The sequence below is a fragment of the Lagopus leucura genome, unplaced genomic scaffold (assembly GCF_019238085.1).
Source record: "Lagopus leucura isolate 7727_CA_CO unplaced genomic scaffold, USGS_WTPT01 Super-Scaffold_73, whole genome shotgun sequence".
Classification (NCBI taxonomy): Eukaryota; Metazoa; Chordata; class Aves; order Galliformes; family Phasianidae; genus Lagopus; species Lagopus leucura.
In genome coordinates, this window is record NW_024962252.1 from 79,489,744 (window position 1) to 79,503,628 (window position 13,885).

The 13,885-nt window shown below is 38.5% G+C and overlaps 1 protein-coding gene across 1 annotated transcript in view; it reads left to right on the top strand.

Moving 5' to 3' along the window:
• Nucleotides 1-7,835, top strand: part of HAAO (3-hydroxyanthranilate 3,4-dioxygenase) — a 32,878-nt gene extending 25,043 nt beyond the window's left edge. Inside the window, exons 7-10 of the mRNA XM_042892254.1 lie at nt 3,467-3,612; nt 4,729-4,797; nt 5,955-6,037; nt 7,425-7,835. Of these exons, the coding sequence (XP_042748188.1) occupies nt 3,467-3,612; nt 4,729-4,797; nt 5,955-6,037; nt 7,425-7,503 (377 nt within the window). The 3' untranslated portion in view covers nt 7,504-7,835. The remainder of the gene's footprint in view (nt 1-3,466; nt 3,613-4,728; nt 4,798-5,954; nt 6,038-7,424) is intronic.
• The last annotated feature ends 6,050 nt before the right edge of the window (nt 7,836-13,885 follow it).

Genomic DNA, 13,885 nt, shown 5'->3' on the forward strand with positions numbered 1-13,885 from the left:
AGTACTAAAAACCGTAAAGAACATTGCTGTGGATATTTATTTGATAATAATCAGGTCCAAAAATGAACTTAACTATGGAACTATTTAAATGGATCTCCTGAACAGTACATTTGGAATATATTAGATTTGGTTTTCCACTCAATGGTTCATCATTCAGATAAATATGAAGAGCTTTCAGCTGACTAGTGCAGAATTGCCATCTTCCTACATTTTGTTAGCATAATTTTCACCTTCACAATCATTGAGGTTTCTGTCTCACAGTACTAATGCAACATAAGAACTCTGGAAACAAGCCAAATCACATTTCTTGTTATTGAAAACTAACATACAAGACTAAGCAAAACTATATATGTGCAAAAATATCTAAATATAGGGCATTAAGCTGATAAGAAACACTCTGTTTCTTTGAAAGCATGAGGCTTCAACTCCAGTATATGCAAGATTGCAGAATATTGTGTCCTCCTTGTTGCAGCTCTTTAGCTCAAATTCACAAGCATTAGGTCACCTGCAGCTTTCACTTCATGCAAGGAATGCATGTCAGTCCTAGATGAGGACCCACTTAAGCAGACCACTAGCAACATCAGACATATCATATCACGTTTTTCATCATCAGAGCACCCTCCTATTTGTCCTGCAGTAACCAGTAACAGAACCATTAGATGGGGTTAAGTTAAAAATTCACTTTGTCCAGACTCAGTTTTCAGAGGCCATTACACTATTACCAGTTAAGTGGTGCTAACTTCAGAATTAGGAATAAGCTCTGAACTCATCACTACGTCCCACTGACAAGAAAGCATAAGAAGACTGATCATCAGTTCTTTAGGGCAAGGATTAAATTTAAAAAATTATTCATATTCATTTGGAATTAAGTTGTACTTGTGATTCATGGGCACTTAGCAAAAAAAAAAAAAAAAAAAAGAAGAAAAAGAAAAAGAAAAAGGACAGTGCACTGCAATAAGCATAGAGTGTGTTATATATGCTCAAGACAAAGTGTAAATTGCGTTCCTGTAGTCCTGTACAATGAGATGTCCTGTTGAACAGCCTAGCTGGAGTCAGAGATCCCAAGAATTACGAAGGCCAGCAAAACTACTCTGACTAAGAGTAAGAAGTTAAGGTACTACCTCAGAAGTTTATAATTACTTTTCATTATTAGATTCCCCTTGCTTCTTGTCTAACTTGCAAAGGAATATTTTGGTTTATTTTAACCCACAAATTCCATGCGTTTATAGAGTATCCTTCCACTGTGATATCACAGTACCCACTCTAGAAATTCAGCCTGTTCACTCTCCAGCAAACAAAGCCAGAACTGACTTCTTTACTTGCATATATGCTAGAATTCTTGATCTGTGGAGAAGATGTATCCTGTGATGCTGAGCAGGATTCTTATGGTATTTATATATATATAAGTATATATATATGAAAATAACATATTTATGTTTTTGTGCACATATAGTAAAATTAAGAAATGTACCGTTAGAAGAGTGGCACAGGTAGGATGATATTTTGCAGATTTATAATTAGAAAGATTATCATAGTGGAAAGAGACTATCAAAAATGAAACACTCACCCCCATCCTAGGCTTGTAGTAGAAAACTCCAAAAGGAGAGATCTCCAGAAATCTCTTCCCCCTTGTCAGTCAGCCCTTAATGGGGGGTCTAAGAGAGGTACAGCCAGGCTCCACCCCTTCCAGTCACACAGCTGAATTGCCTTCACCTGTGCTCCGAGGACTGACCCAGTCCTTTCCCCAGGTGATCAATCAGTGGTTCAGGCCAAGGCTCAGCAATTCCCACACATATATGTATTACCAAATAATATATGTATATATACTTTACTAACCCTACCAGCTGCTAACTTTCCTGTATTCAGAAAAGCTTTTCTACACTGAAGGGGTTTGTTTAATTCTAATAACAGAAAAATCTCTGCTGTCTTCATATTGATTTAGAAAATTAAGACTGTTACCAATGGTGAAACAAAATATTTTAAAGTTTATTTGAAACTCATTGCTTTGAATACCTTTTGATTAAACTTCTTTATTTTTTTCTTCTTGTGTATGAATATGCTTTCTGATGATATTTTAGACATTCATATTTTTGTTATTTTGATCTGTGTGTGAATTTGAATCACAATAGTTTTTTAGACATTTATATTGCAGCTGTCTCTAACTAAAAAACTACTTTGCAGTACAGCTGCACTTGAGTGTATCCATAATTTAAGGGCAAAGTGCAGTGTTTCTAATCACCTCCAAAGGAAACTTGATGGACCTGTGAAAAGTGAGAAAACAATAACAGACATATGCTGTGAAAATAAATCACTAAAATTGTAATCTTATAAAGCAAGAAAGATTAATATAGACACTTGGTGCATACTATGATCCATTAAATGAGAGCAGCTTACGCAGCAAACTGCTGAGCCTTAGATGCACTGACCACGTTTTCATACATCGTTCAAAGGTGCATCTGGAATAGCTTCTCCTGAAAGCCTGTGGGGATGCATTCAAAACACTGCAGAGCAGTGAAGGATCGCTTTAGAAAGAATCAGAACAACTCTGAATAAGGAATATACTGATACTTAATAAAACCTACTCTTCTTATGATTGAGACTAAAATTTGGCTGTGAGGTCATGAGCTTGATGCCTTCAGGAGACAGCCATCTAACGAGTTTTTCCTGCATCTGGGCTGGCATAATTACTTGAAATTGTTCTAGAGGTATTTCACAGTGGCTTCTCAGGACAAACTACCTAGGATTCCCAAGGTGACTGCACTGTCTCTGCATTTCACTTTGAGCTGGAAAATGACTAAGTTTAATTTCATATAGCAGTAACACACAGCACAAATCTTGAATTTTACTAGCTACAGTTAAATTGCATTCAGTCCTCCAGCTATTTTAAATTAAATCAGATCTGAAGGAAAATTACTAGAAATTAAATCCACCTACAAATCCAGGAACACCACAAGAAAAGCCTTTTATTAAACTTAAAGTGATAGCCAGTTGGCTTCACTGTGGACAGTGTATTAAATAACACCCAGGGGAGAAGAAGCACAAAAGCCAGTACTGACTCTGTGAGAGCAGGGTGGTTGTGTTGTCTCATTCCACTCACATGGGGATGTGTAAGAAGTGACTCAGCAAAGGTCAGAAATGACATATCAGTTTTGTACAAAGACACAAGCTTGTCTGAAAGAAACAAAGAACACATTAACAAAAACTATACACTACTTTTCAAATGTATTTTTAAGCCTGGACATATAACAGTTCTGACAACAGCTACAGAGAAGCAACCTCATCTAGATTCCAAATAAGACACACCTCTTAACCTCAAGTACTGTTATGATAATTGTGGCAACAAACTATGGTCATGGTCTTTCAACTAGACAATGTCTGTACAATGAGCCCTTCAAGCTGTAAGCAACAGCAAAATTCTGCAAAGATCCAGAGAAATGTGACCGACAGTTCTCTGCCATTTTTATAGATGAGCTCCTGAAAGAAACACCCTTCCCACTAAATTGCTCTTCTGTAATGGAGCCATTCTCCTTCCAAGGCTGGTTGAATGATCATCGGGAAGAAATAAATCAGAAGCAATCCTTGAGAATGTTTGGAGATACCTTTGAAACGGAGGTAGGAGCTTAAATTGCTATAAAAGAGTGAGAGATTTTTAAAGGCACAGATAATAGGTGCCTTGTATGAATCCAGGCCTCACGACAGAGAAAATTACGCACCCTTAGAGAGCAGTTCCCCTTAGCATGCCTGGCCCCTGTACAAGCCCACTGTTGTCCATTGCCCTGGTTGAATGTAGGGCAGGGGCCTGCTATCTCAGCCACTGCTGTGTGCAGAATCAACCTGAGTCTGATTTCCATTCACTTCCTTTGGGACTAAAAGAGTTCTCTCCATCCCTCACTCCCATATTTCTCGAATCAAAAATATCAGCATGATGCAAATACTACTCACAAGTGTGCTTAGCTTCCCAGTATGTTTCTACAGCATTCTTGTTGCCAAGTCCAATTTGAATGTGTAAATACACAGTGGTTTTTTTTTCTCTTCTTAACCTACATAACATGGAAACAAAGAGAACTGTACAGCACCCAAGGGCCAGGGCCATGCTAGAGCATTGCACTTCTTGGTCAGTCAAACACAGTCCAGTTTGGGTGCAAATGAAGCTGTCAGCACTTGACAGCACAACAGTTTACAAAACATTATCTCCCTGGGTTACTTGAAGTCACACTCTGAAGAATCCAATCTACCTGACAGTAGAGTGACAGGGGGCATGGGTCTGTCACGAAGAATACAGAGAAGGTAGACAGTGAAGAAAAATAAGGTCTGATCCACAGCCTTTTTAATGTTATTGGAAGAATCTTTTTTTACTTCAGCAGCTTCTTGACAGGGCCCAGAGTTCACGAGGAGGAAGTGCCTGTTCCCAGAACAGAAGCAGGAAGGATGTTGATGCCAAGCTGGGAGTGGGAAGAGGCAGTAGGAATAGATAAGCGAGGATACAGAGGAGCATAAGGAGTGGCAGGTGTGATCAGTTCCCTTTTTATCTTATCAGGAGGAATCAATATGAGAATACAAAACGTAATGTGAATTTTAATGTCTGTAAAAATAATGACAGATTCTATGAACATTTTTCTTTAAAAATAGAATGTTTAAGTGCTGTAGGAACATGAATATGTACACTTCACTCGTGGGGATGAATCTATTACTTTTCTTCCCTGACTTTTTTTTTTTTTTTTTTTCCAGGTTATAGCTTATGGACCAGGAACAACTGAAAAATGCAAAAAGAATTCAGATATCTGGATATGGCAGCTGGTATGTGACAATTCAGTTTATACCTGTTAACCCTTGAGTTCATATTTCCAGTCAGAGCAAACTGAGCAGTAGTACAGCTTCCTGGAAAGAGCAACAGAAATTCATTATTACCTCCTTTGTAATGGAAATCGTCATAAAAAGGAAACTTTTTTTGGCTTTAAACTTTCGTGAAAAATAACTGTAAATTACTACCACCTTAAAAATACCACCTATTTCCCTCACCTCGTATGTTGAATATGGAACTGTTGCCATCCTCCATCAGTTCTTGGTGAGGATTCTTATTTCTGCTAGGGGATATCTTCTAAATATATGAGTATGCCTCTATGTAATAAAAGCTATCACCTGTTACTTCTGCCTTGAAGCATTTGTCCACATACTGCAGGACAACTGGAATCAGGCAGACAAAGTCAATAACAATCTGAGAAATTGTTTATACTAAAGCGCAGAAGTAGGTGATCCACGTGCCCTTCTTTCTAGTGGCTTCTAGGAAATGCAGCTCAAGCGAAACACTGCAGAGAAAAGCAAGTTAGATTAGCTTGTGGAGCAGATGTTTCTATCACTTCCCATTCTGCTGAAATTCGTGGGGACCATCGACTACTAATTAAAGACATAACAATCTTGAAAGACACTTGTTTACACTGCAGCTCGCAGCAGACCGTGCAATCAAGACCGTGTTGCTGGCAGGAATCTGGTTCCTCTGCTTGACAAGATAATGAGAAGTGTGTTCTAGTGTAGATGAACTCCCATTAGTGATTTCTATCAGCTCCCTGCTGACTCATGGACTACTTTTCAAGATGTAAAAAGGTAGTAGGAAGTCAGAAAAGTCAAAAAGGAGTTTGAATTACTCCTGAATGTTCCCTCTGTAATTTTCCAGAGAGTTGCACCTCTGGTTGGATTGGTTGCAGCATACCCCCAAGATATCAAGCAATAAGTTGCTGCTTTGTGATGGGGAACAATGAACCATGAAGCATGTTTTTATTGATGCTAATAGTGTCAGACAGGGAACATCAGCTGAATATTTAGCTAGTCCTCATAAAACTGAGCAAGTTAGAAGTGCTCCTTCGGTGGAAAATATTTCCATACTTACCTGCAGAATTTTCTTCTTACTCATGACAGAACACATAACTAAAAGCTGACTATCTGTTCTTTCCCTTTAGGAGGGTGCATCTACCATTACTGTGGATGGCAAAACTCTGACTCTAACTGCTGGTGATAGCCTTCTTGTCCGTGCCCAGAGTTTGTGAGTAGAGATGAATGATTTCCCAGACTCCAACAATATAAATTCTGTGTATTTAGTCCATACCAAGCCGTGCATTGTCTCCTGCAGAAACACAGCCTCTGAGATTGCAGGATTTGCAATAGTCTGCATTACTCCTTAGGGCAAAAGTCTATTCTGGAGCAAACAAAGCCAGGCATTCATCTAGCTTTCCCCTAATGGTTAAGCTGGGGAAAAATACAATAAAAACACTGTCAAGAAAAAACAACCTGCAGAAGATCATGAAGAAAAGTGAGAATACACTCATAGCAGATACTCTAAACTTCCAACCAGCCTTGATCAACAAAAACAAAAACATGGTTTGGGTGCCAGGCCAAGAGCACAGCTCTCCTCCTGGAGTAAGATTCATAGGGCTATTTCATGGTAATGACACATAAAATATAAGTAAAAGAAAAACTGGTGAAAACAGTTTCCAGAGAGAACAGAAAGGGAAAGTATTTGCCAATCTTGTGAAAAGTGACATAGACTGATGAAGTGCCCACCCTGAAGAAGGATGTATGCTCACTGGTAACGCAGTGCAGTAGATTAAAGATATATGGTTATAAGTGGCCTTGTTTCTTACAGGAAAAAAAAAGGCAAAAAAAACAAACAAAACAAAAACAATAGCAAAAAAAAACAAAAACCAACTATTGAGTAGTAGTGATTATTTTTGCTAATCACTAACACCAGAAACAGTTGTTGAAAGATCTGAAACTGTCCAGCTGCGTAGAGCCTCTCTACATCTGAGATTCTAGTATGCACTCACCTCCTCCACCTCTTTGAAATCACTTCATTTAGTTCCCAATCCTGCAGTCCAATGAATGAGACTGTTTTCAAAGTCCTGGCATGATGCATGTGCAGAGATTTGCCAGCACAGATCATTCTGGGTTAAGACATTTACCAGTTTTCTACAGCAGATACATGTTATTGTGTGTGTCGCTACTGTACACTGATACTGATCTCTGGCCATCTCTGAAACTAGCATAAAAAGCTAACGTGACAGTGCTTGACCACAAGACACAAATACTCTTATACACAAATATTTTGGTTACTTACATTGCTAAAAAATATCTGTGCTTATCTGTTTCAACCCTCATGTCATTGAGATCACAACGTATCCCTTTCCCCTTGGTTCATCTGTAAGAAGAGAAATTCTTCCCTACTGTGTCATGATGTTTGGCTTATATGGGTGATGACATAGAGTAGTTCCCAAAAATATAACAAGACATACCAATACAGAACAAGTTTAAGCAGAAGAGAACCTGTTTGTAATTTCTCTGCTTCTCAGCAGCATAAGCACATTAGTTGTTTGTATGGATGGTTTGTCATCCCATATTCCCCCATACACATTGGGTTATCTCTGTTTTCCCAGGTACTGCTGGAAGAGATCTGAGGAATGTGTTGCTCTTTATATTGCTCAGGATCCAAAACGCAAGCAGCCTTATAACTAGTTTATGTAGCACTTGACTTTGATGATAAAGAAGTTTTAACCTATTTGTCTCATCTTAATCATCTCTTAGTCAGAATGCCTGGAAATGCGAACAATCTAACACAATGGTTACACTGGAATTAAGTGTAATCAAGTGCTATGCCTTATAATAACTTCTTTTTCCCCAAGTAGATGAAAATTCAGTATAATCTTCAACCAGTAATTATGTTAAAAACCAAACAAAGCCATACTTCTTACATGAAAGCAACTGAAAACAGATCCAAGTAATGGGATTAGATATACAGTAATATAAATGATACTATCGAGAATAAATTAAAAGTTTTTCAAGTGCAAGTCTCGCTGTGCCTGCTTACTGAACGCTCTTTTTATCTCCTTGCCTCAGTTTTGCCATTTGTGATAAACTGGATATGTTAGCCCTCAGAGCACTTTTGTTTGTGATAAGTTATAGATCTTCTGAGAGCTTTGGATAAAAATACCTTTTAAAAATAAAAAAAATAAACTTCATCTGCTCCACTGCTTGAGGATCTCAATACCTTGGGAAAAAGAGGAGGGGGTGTTACAAAAAGGGGAAGCAACAGTAGCATTGACATCAAACACCTGAATTCTAACTTAGCCAAGTGTAAAAGCCAGACCCAGAGCCTTGAGCTAGATCCATCACCCACAATTCTGCCACTGCTTGTGCTCAGAATCCAGGGTTGGGATGTTATTGCTGTTATCTACACAGTTACTTAAGCAGTGTGCAATCCTTAACTAAAGGTCAGGATCTAAACAGCATGAGAGGAGATTGTTAAAAAGGCCTGGATACTAAGTACTGGGAGTGGAGAGTTCTGCCTTCTAATTTCTCTTTTGAGACTTATTTCTGTTGTTTTGGGTCATCTCCTGAAGTTCAATAATTATTTGATATCCAAAGCATATATGAGGATATAACAATGTTCTCATTATTTACTCGTTCCACAGCAATTTAGAAACCTGCAACTTCTTTTTCTATGAATTCAAATTAGTTCCAGAAGGCTCCTGATATTCACTGGATCTTTTCAGGCACTTTATTCCTTTCCTGTATGTTATGTGTGTTTTTGTGTGTACACATGTATACAACACTATGTATGGTAAACCGTCCCATGATTCTCTACCTATGAGTAGGGGGGCCAGATGCTAATGTGATCCCTGGAGACCTTTTAGCTGTCAGGCACTATTACTGTGTATGTATGGTCAGTTCAGTAGGTACTTTGGCCCCAGAGTTCACTTTATTGATTTGGGTACGCATTTTCAATCTGAATTGTACATATACTGTGTCATCCCATACTTAATTATCTTACCTGTTATTGCATTTTGGCAGGCGTGAGCTGAACATACATTCACACATAGACAGTCCATCTGTTGCTCACAATTTCTCTGAAACTCAGAAGCAATGCCTTTATACAAATATGCATTCTAAACAGAATTTCATACAGTAAAGCCCACACAGACCAGAAAAAACACATACGCACACTACTTCTCATTAATTATTACACACTCAGGACTGTCCACAGTCACAAGCTGGTGCTGATGTGAAAGCTTAGAAGCACACACAGAAGAGTTTGAATCTACTGGCAAGCATCCATAGAGTTACCCAAGGCTGTATTTCACCTAGCCTGGAAGTCAGCAGGAGCCTTCCTCATTACCTCAAATGGGAAAAGGCAAAGAGCTCAGACCTGCCTGTCGTTGGGCAAAGTGTCAAGAGAGACTGGTGGTTCAGTGCCTTTAACCCGGCAAGAAAACTGATAAGTTTTGTAAGAAAAAAGAAAAAACATGAAAAGCCAAGTGGGATGAGACTTGGAACAACCTGGTCTAGAGGGAGGTATCCCTGCCAGGTGTCCCCCTGTCCAGCAGTGGGGTTGGAACTAGATCATCTTAAAGGTCTCTTGGATCAATAACAAAACGTGTTCATCAGCACAGTCACATTATACATTGGCACCGGTAAAAAAATGCAATGTTAAGCAAAACACAGGAAAACAGTGATCCTCATGGATCATGCTGTAAACAGATTGCAGTGATCAGCAGTAGAGCTCAAGGTTGTACAATTATTTTTATTAACAGAATGATTAAGGCAAGTTAACTGTCAAATGCTAGCTACATTTCAAATGCTAAATAAAATGCATACATTTTCAGCTTGCAGAAGTCAAGAGAGGAACTCTTCTTCCTCCATTCTTGCTTTATTTTTAGATGTTGCTTGCTCCTTTGAAATACAAACTACTAGATGCAGAAAACAAGATGAGATGGATCCTTTAACTTGTAAGGTGTGTTGTAATAAACCATTTCTTCAGGCCCATGCAGAATTTACTCACACCTATAAGCCAATCCTATGATTTTGCATTAAGATAATACTTTCATTTTGACGTTAAAAGCATTCGTACTACTTTGATTTGAGCTCTCCAGACATATTAATGTTAAAGAACAGATGCGCAAAATGCAATCCTCCCACCACCATTGCATATAAGTAGGAAAAAATACCTAAGCTTTTTAACAAATTCCTACAAGAAAAAAGCTTATGCTTGTGATGCAGACTTTTCAGTGGGTTGGGGATTCTTCTTATTTATTTTATTTTCAGTTAATTCAGAGTGCACATTAATGAACACTTCAGGCTGATGAAGGTCATTGTATCCTGGTCTGTATCTGATTGAAAATAAATAGTTCAGCATCCAAGTATGCAGCATAACTTCTGGTTGGACCCAAAATAACATTGTTAATTTTAAAGTAATAATGAAGAAGTCAAAGCTAAGATCTACCCTGCAGATTAAATACCTCACTCAACTTACAAGTGCCAGCACTGTCTGGCTCCAGACAGTTATATTATCAGTGATTGTTCAGAAACTCTGTAAGTGCATAAAAACTCTCCCTTTTATTGTTACTGAAATTTTGATTAAATCTTGAAAGCTAAGGGGAAAACATATCAAATCAATATATATCAAACAGCTCCTATTCAGCACCTTTGCAGAAACAACCACTGAAATGGCCAAGCCATTGGGCAAATCAGATTCACTTCTGCAGACAGTTTCCCTGTTAGCAGATCTGTGAATCTTATGGACAATTATTTCTAAACTGCTGTTGACTTAGGTTAAATATACCTCCAAGATCTTTAAACAAGTAATTCAATTACATTGCATCTTGACATGCTTGAAGATCTGAACATTGCAGAGAGCCACCTCCACTGAGGAGGGCTGACAGGAATTGGTTTCTACTTTTTCCAAGAGCTGAGCAAAGTTCATTCTCTTCTTGCAAAACTGCAAGATATCTATCACTTCACTTTACCCAATAGTCTCAGGAAAAGAAGCTGCAGGGACCCTTCAGTCTCTGTGAGTGGGAATCATAGAATCACTCAGGTTGGAAAAGACCTTAAAGATCATCAAGTCCAACCATGACTAACCATACTACCCAACTTTAACAGCCCTCTGTTAGGTCATGTCACTGAGCACCACATCCAAACGGTTTTTAAACACATCCAGAGATAGTAATTCAACCACCTCCTTGGGGAGCCTGGGGATGTCAAAACCACATCTTCGCTGACCTGCAGGAACATCCCCACCATAGGCTACACTATTTGGGAATCTCTGCATTATCTACAGTAAGACAAATTGAGCCACAAAAGGAGCACCCAGTATTGCTAGCAAGCTTAAGGATAATTCCTAGTCCCCTGAGAGAATTACAGAAAATGTTACTCTATAAAACAAAAACTAATGCTGACAAAAAGCACGTATCATTACAGAGCCATTGTTTGAGTGACAACTATTTGGCTGAATACGCGTGATCCGAGCTGTCTGTTAGTGTCTTGGCATACATCACAAAAAGAAACTGAAAATCACATTTGGGCATGGGAGAAATAATCAGCAGCTTGTCAGATCACAGATAGCTCAACATGGTTTACAACAATCTGGGAAAAATGTTAAGAGCTAATGACTGCTTCTCGATACTGACCATAAACACTTACAGTTCCTACTCTGTATGCTTTATTGGAGAATGGCAAAAAAAAAAAAAAAAAAAAAAACCCAAAAAAAACAACATTAAACGCAGAGGTTCCCATATAGGTTAGTACCTTGCTATTCTCTTTAGGAGAAGAGTGGTAAATAGCAAATGAAACTTTTGTCTCTCATACATTCACAATGTCATACACATTCAGAGCAAGTACACATGCCAGAATATCACACGGAATTCCCAACATTTCTTATCGGGATCACTGACTCTCCAACCACAGCATGGAAGTGGAAGCAGAAGAAAAGAACTTGCTAGCAGCTAATCAAGGACCCCCAACAGACTAACAACAGTGAACCTGCAGTATGATGTAAGAGTAACTCGCTTTAAAAATGCAGATAATCAAAAGCACTCAATGATACAAAAAGCAATGAAATCAAAGCTATTTTATGTAAAGATACAAAACAAAGCAAGAATACTGTATGAGTCCCTTCCAGACATGCTTTCAATTAAGACAGCAGAGATCACATACCTCGAGAACAAAACTGATATTTAATAAATATGGAATCATAGGAAATGAAATTGCCATAAGCATTACACAGAAAACATATGTAGCTCCTAGAGTATATTTTTAATATCCAAATAATATTTTCAGCTACTAGAACTCACCCAGTAAATCCTGTAGTGATTTTCATAAATATTACAAACTGTAGTGACAAGAAATTATTTTTAATTTAATTTTTTTTTTTCATTCACAAACTATTAGATTAGCTTTATTTTTAAATCAAAACAGAAAGCTGCATGCTAGCGCTAAAATTTGACTGCCTTATCCTTTCGGATGTGGAGTTCAAAATGAAAATTAACCAATTTCCTGGCTTCTATTCCAAGATGGACGGCACTGTTCAACTGTCTAAAGCTCTTTCTTCCATCTTCTGGATTAGCTAGGCAATCTACACCCAACTCTTCACTGAAAGCAGTTTGCCACTTCTTACATATTGGCCAATTTAAGTGCATCTGCCCTGATTTATTCCAGTATGTTAATAGAATCAGGCTGGTACACTAAAATACTGCAAGTGTTGCTTTGCTGTGTCAAAAATACCACTGCACACTGTACATATGTGTGTATACATATATAGCCACATGGGGATTTGTATGCGAACATCTATATACTGCATAAAGATACTGGGAAGGCATAAAGAATTATGAAACCCTTTCTTTTCTGGAGAAATTTGTGCCAAGCATGCTGTGTATGCTTGCTGTTTTAGAAAATGGCTAGCCAATTATTGGCAGACAGAGATGGAGATTGATACTAAAGGTCACTTTTATTTATGTCAGACACAGGATATTTCAGAAGCTTTTATGGAGCAGCTGCATCTGCACTCTCTGTGGGTTGGATGCACTCCATACATGCTGCTGGAGAACAGAAAAAGCAAGAGATTTTAGAAGAGGAAGGAACTACCCTGGGCTTCACTGGAAGCCAAAGCCAGCTCTGTAAGAAGCTCCACCTAAACCAGCCTTTTCACAGCCTCCCTGCTGCTAGGGCTCTGCAGCTCACAGACACACCAAGTGAAGGGCCAGAGGTTGTTTTTTTTATTATCTGTTTTTTAATCTAATAGAAAGGTTTCATGGCATTTATTTCCTCTATAGCAAAATTAACTCCACTTGCAAAGCTTCCTCCCCCTCAGAGGGAAATAAGATGTAGGCTCAGAAACCCAAACCCGCAATGATATTTAAGTGCCTGAGGAACTGTGCCAGAGTGTCTGGCAGGGGAAGCTAAATAGACTCAATTTAAAAGGAAGTTTAGTGAATGGAGAGATGGATTGAAAGCTCCAGAGAATGAAGTACTCCTTTTATCTACTACAGGGGGAGCTATCGGGTGGCAAACTGAACTCCTTGCTCATTTGTGTGCTTTAATATCCACATTACTGCCAACCCCACCTCTATTAGAGGCTGGCCTTTGCTACAGCTGGCACCAAGTCGGGCACAAACACTACTTTCATAACACCAACAACAGTCCCGTGGGAGCTGGATAGAGACAGACAATGCAGTTTGCATGATTCACGTGCATGGTCATCTTGAAGTTGCTTGCTAGGGAAAAGAAAACAAACCACAGTCTTTGTAGAAGATGCTAAATTCTTCTTGCTTAAAAAGAGACACATCAAAACAGTAAAAAATGCTTGGTAAAAGCTTTTTATGGGTAAATTTATACATCCTGGGCTTTCTGTCAATGAATGTATTTTCCATACAAAATCGTGGAATTACCAAGTTTGGAAAAGGCCTCCAAGATCATCCAAGTCCAACCATCCACCTAATTCTTAACATTTTGTATCAAAATCATTTTATTTATTTCCTTACCCATCTATACTGGGACAAATACCTTTCTCAGTTGTGTTTGTATGAACACATAGCTAATGGAATTACCCCAGTCTCATAGCACT